Below are 5,590 nucleotides of genomic sequence, written 5' to 3' on the forward strand. Positions count from 1 at the left end.
ATAGATTTTTGTGTTGCTTTGTGCGAAACCCAAAATTACGAGTGGTTATGCGCAGATAGATTTTTGTGTTGCTTTGTGCGAAACTCAAAATTACGAGTGGTTATGCGCAGATAGCTTTTTGTGTTGCTTTGTGCGAAACTCAAAATTACGAGTGGTTATGCGCAGATATATTTTTATGTTGCTTTGTGCAAAACTCTGAAACAAACAAACTGTAATAAACTTCGTATAGTGGCGCTATTCGGCTTAAAAAACTTTTCTAAAAATTATTATTATAGTAGCACTATTAGGAAAAAGACATCCGTTTTGAAGTGTGATATATTGAACAAAATGCAACTGATTTTATATTATTATTGTTAAGAAACCTTGCATAAAATTGATATTCAGAAAATATATTGTAAATGTTTCAGCCACGGAACGTCCTGTGCTTCTATCATTGCTGCAGTTGCTAACAACAGTATATGTGGAGTAGGTGTAGCATACGAGGCCAAGGTTGGAGGTAGGTCGAAAAATACAAAATGTTTTTTTTTCTGTTAGGGACGATTCCATACACTATCATAATAAACTGATGTCATATTAATAAATGATTCGAGTTGGTATCATTTATTGATAATTCTTCACTCATAAGTTTATTCTTCAAAGTAACGCATAGGTATATCCACTATAATAATAATAATAACTAAACTTCTCGAGACGTCAAAATGAAACAAAAATAACTCAAAATTTAACAATTAAGTCAAGAAATATTGTTTTTCCTGACGTGTTTAACATTAAATCTTTGGTTCAAAACTTATGATTAACAATTGCTTGCAAAAAGCTTTATTTTAAAACTCCAAAGAGCGAAATATTCTTTTAGTCCTTATATTTGTAAGGGATAAAGATGGGTGTATTCAATATGAAATCATACATTAAAAATGATATATTAACCACAGATTCGGCCTTCAAACCAAAAATGTCATATTATCTGAATAGAATATTCAAATAGTCAAGCGAAATCAAATCAAACATAAACCTGGAAATATTTGCTTTAACTTACAGATATATAGATGATTTAATTGGTATAAATAATCCTGAGATAAATAATTTTATCAACATTATTTATCCGGTAGGATTTCAGATGTAGAGGGACATTATTTAGATATAAAATTAAAATAATTGATAATGATATCAATCTAAACATTTTTATTTTCTAATAGACGGCTTACCCTCTTTTGATAGTAATGTGCCATTATGTTCTGTTATAAACATTATAACTTTACAATTATTCAGATTTTGTAAAATTTGTAATAAATTTCAATATTTCTTTATTAATGTTTAAATATTGATGTAAAAAATAATATTCAATGGATTTGTTAAAGAAACTCTAAATAAACTTATTAAAATATTTTGTGATAAATATAAAAATACATTAAATAAATGTAAAGTGCTTGAGCACCGACATGTATATCACACTTCCTTGCTTGCAGACAGTTGTGATGTAGATGTGGGGGTTGATCACCGACATGTATATCACACTTCATTGCTTGCAGACAGTTGTGATGTAGATGTGGGCTTGAGCACCCATATCTATATCACACTTCATTGCTTGCAAACAGTTGTGATGTAGATGTGGGCTTGAGCACCCATATCTATATCACACTTCCTTGCTTGCAGACAGTTGTGATGTAGATGTGGGGGTTGAGCACCGACATGTATATCACACTTCATTGCTTGCAGACAGTTGTGATGTAGATGTGGGCTTGATCACCGACATGTATATCACACTTCATTGCTTGCAGACAGTTGTGATGTAGATGTGGGGGTTGATCACCGACATGTATATCACACTTCATCGCTTGCAGACGGTTATGATGTAGATGTGGGCTTGATCACCGACATGTATATCACACTTCATTGCTTGCAGACAGTTATGATGTAGATGTGGGGGTTGAGCACCCACATCTCGCTCTCCTAACTTGTATTTCTTTTAAAGCCTGATAGACGGTGTATCCCTCCGCAATGTGGGTTCTACTTCCGCAGTCACCTCCAAAACCCAGGGCACATATTACATCCCACATTATAGCTTGTACCCTGGAGATCCTTTTAATTTATGTAGCGTCTTTAATTTGATTTAATTTTTATTTGTTTAGGCTTGTTTGTGTTCATATATATATAATATACTTACTATATCGACGGTTTTTATTTAAACTGTTTAAAGCTGAAGTACATTAATTGTTCTGGTGGTTTCTTAAATTGTCGCTCAAAGCTATTCAATGGCTATCTATGCTTTATTTAATTTTGAAGTGATAGATTAGAGGAAAGTCAATGCCACCCTCCGCCAACTCATGGGCTACTCTTTACCAACAAATATTCAGATTAAATGTTTTGGAGCCTGTTGGAAATACAATCTAACTTAATATGATTAATGTGATTAAACTTAAAATAAATTAAACAACATTTTAAAATACGAATCTCATTATATCTGAATCAGAGACGAATCGCAGAGTTCTTAATTTTACGTTTCTAGGAAAATAACAACTGGCATGTAAACGCAAGGCATAATTATGGAAGTTAGTTCTGATATTGTGTTGTATCTCAGCAAGTCTACGGGTTTTCTGGTGCACGTTTACACTGTAGTAGTCTTAGTAGGCAAAGGTAAGATAAAAATATCAGTTTATTAACCTCTCGCAGTTCTCTGGGTAGTAACAGTTTTTGTAATATTAACAAATACGTCTCCTAGGCGTATATGAAGTTCTAGCGTTAAATATATTAGAGCTCTCAACTATGGTTTAGAACATAGACCTTCTTGGAAAATCTGAGCACGTATTGTTTGTAAATGTTTAATAGGGACAAAAATCTTGGATGGCCCTGTAACTGATGCTCAAGAGGCTTTAGCACTTACACATGCCTTACATATAGTTGACATATATAGCGCCTCCTGGGGACCATCAGATAATGGGCGGCACCTCGCAGGTCCTGGAGAATTGGCCGAAAAAGCTTTCATCAGAGGTGTCACACAGGTAAGTTAAATTGAAAGAATAATATTTTTCTATATTTAATCAATACAAGTGATAGACACCGCTTAGAAACAAATTGCTTGTTTCAAATTTCATGAGTTTAGATTGATGGTTGGATGAGTTAGTTCCTCCAATCATTACTGTTGTTCTAAAAGTTGTCAAGTCTAGAAATTGTTGTATTCTGCTTTAGGTCAACTCTAAGAAGCCAACTGATCTAAATGGACAAATTTAATAGTCTATTACTGTTTAATTACCAAGATAAAAATGTTTCTAGGATATTCCATCTAGTATATCTCAAAGGATTTGTAACTTTCTTCCAGATTTGTTCGAGTTGTGTTTGTAAGTTCTCCAGTAGATATATTCCATACTGGGGCACAAATCACGATGCCAAATACAGTTCAAAGTTAACAATACACACTACCAATCAGAAACAATAGCTATTTGAAATACCTGTTAAAATAAAATGTTTAAAAGGTATTAAACTGGCGTTGAAAACAAACCTATAAGCATAAGCAAAGCTACACGAGGGCTATCTGCGCTAGCCGTCCCTAATTCAGCAGTGTAATACTAGAGGGAAGGCAACTAGTCATCACCACACACCGCCAACTCTTGGGCTACTCTATTACCAACAAATAGAGGGATTGACCGTCACATTATAACGCCCCCACGGCTGAAAGGGCGAGCATGTTTGGTGGGACGGGGATTCGAACCCGCGACCCTCAGATTGCGAGATGTAAATGTAAAGAAGTGATTAAAATAACACTAAAACTAAATGTTAAACTAATACATTTATTTTAGTTGTATTATTTAATTTCAATACAAAGCACCGTAAATACTGTAGTTTTAATTTAAGTGGACAAATTAATGTAGAATATATATATACTTCTTCATTTATACTAATTAAATCGCACAAACAAAAAACACTGTTTGAAAGATATTGATAACACAACCTGTTTACATTCGAATGTCAAGCACTTTTCATTCAGCACTACAGTCTTTAAAAAGATACTGTCTATGCTTATTAATTTACTCTGTTTTAGGGACGTAAAGGAAAAGGTGCCATTTATGTTTGGGCTGTAGGGAACGGGGGAAAGAAGTTTGACAATTGTAACGCTGATGGATATGCTTCAAGCATCTTTACCATAGCAACTGGAGCGCTAACTGACGAAGGTCTTAGCGCATACTATTCAGAAACTTGTGCTTCTGTACTAGCATCAACATACGTCGGTGGATCTCATAAGCCTCCTACAAGGGAAACTTTTCAACGTGACCGAAGAAAAATCAAAGTTGTGAGTTATGGATTTAGGCTTAAATAAGTTTAATAACATTATAACAGCTACTATATCAAGCTTAGAAGAGCCTATCTAGAGAACTTAGATTTTATTCAAAAATGAATAAAAGTAGGCGTGAAACGTAAGTAATATTATCCATTATAAAACATTTATCGTGTTAACATTTTGTGAGTTAATATTATTCCCGACAGATGGCAATACAAGCAAATACGTGCTGCTTGTGCATTAGTTTGGTGGATTGTAATAGTAGCATTATATAGATCTGATATTACAGTTATAAATTAGAGTTTAGTACATTGCTTCTTCTAAAGATATTCCACTAGTTTATTAGAGTTGGTCAGAGAAGGTCCACTTACGAGTGTTTCATTTATTATATAGTTTTTATATTTCTGAAATATTCGTAACACTGCGTATTGTACAAATTGTAATAAAAGTGTCTGTTTAGTATTCGAATAAAATTTAATAGCTATTACAATTATTATAACAAATTTATACATACAAAATTATACGTAGGACAACTATCAGAACGATGGTCATGATAAAATCTCTTAAAAATGTATAAAAGAGAACAATAAACGAACCGTACAAGTTTGCTTCGGTTTGATTCCATTGTCTTTTTTTTATAAAATAATCCTAATCAAAACTTTTGATGTGGCATATGATTAGAAATGTGATATTGGTTCAATGACTAGGTGGTTAACAGTGCGCAATACAAGAACATGCTAATTTAAGACCAACGTCATCTTAGAGAATTAAGAAACAATTTAAATCTCTTACTAAGGGTTAAGAGTGACCAAGAACAGCGAATAAATGAAAGTATATTGATTGATAGCCTCAAACCGAAGTTGTCTGAACAAAACAGTGCAATTCTTTAGAGTGTTAGCGATGTTTTAATGTATAAAACAGAAACAGAACAGTAGTTTTTGTGCTCATTTTTCTCTCTCTCTCTCTAATATTTTAGTTTTTAAATATTGAATCTTTATTTACCAAAACGTATATTTGCGAGAGTTTGTTTGTTTGTTTTTGAATTTCTCGCAAAGCTACACGAGGGCTATCTGCGCTAACTGTCCCTAATTTAGTAGTGTAAGACAATAGGGAAGGCAGCTAGTCATCACCACCCACCGCCAACTCTTGGGCTACTTTTTTACCAACGATTGAATTTCGCGCAAAGCTACACGAGGGTTATCTGCGCTAACTGTCCCTAATTTAGTAGTGTAAGACAATAGGGAAGGCAGCTAGTCATCACCACCCACCGCCAACTCTTGGGCTACTTTTTTACCAACGATTGTATTTCGCGCAAAGCTA

General features: G+C 33.8%; 1 protein-coding gene across 1 annotated transcript in view; it reads left to right on the top strand.

Moving 5' to 3' along the window:
* Positions 1 to 4,309, top strand: part of LOC106478715 (neuroendocrine convertase 1-like) — an 18,908-nt gene extending 14,599 nt beyond the window's left edge. The window contains exons 8-10 of the mRNA XM_013939276.2: positions 408 to 496; positions 2,824 to 2,996; positions 4,034 to 4,309. Coding sequence (XP_013794730.1) covers positions 408 to 496; positions 2,824 to 2,996; positions 4,034 to 4,309 — 538 coding nt within the window. The remainder of the gene's footprint in view (positions 1 to 407; positions 497 to 2,823; positions 2,997 to 4,033) is intronic.
* Positions 4,310 to 5,590: the final 1,281 nt, after the last annotated feature.

Source organism: Limulus polyphemus, unplaced genomic scaffold (assembly GCF_000517525.1).
Source record: "Limulus polyphemus unplaced genomic scaffold, Limulus_polyphemus-2.1.2 Scaffold243, whole genome shotgun sequence".
NCBI lineage: Eukaryota > Metazoa > Arthropoda > Merostomata > Xiphosura > Limulidae > Limulus > Limulus polyphemus.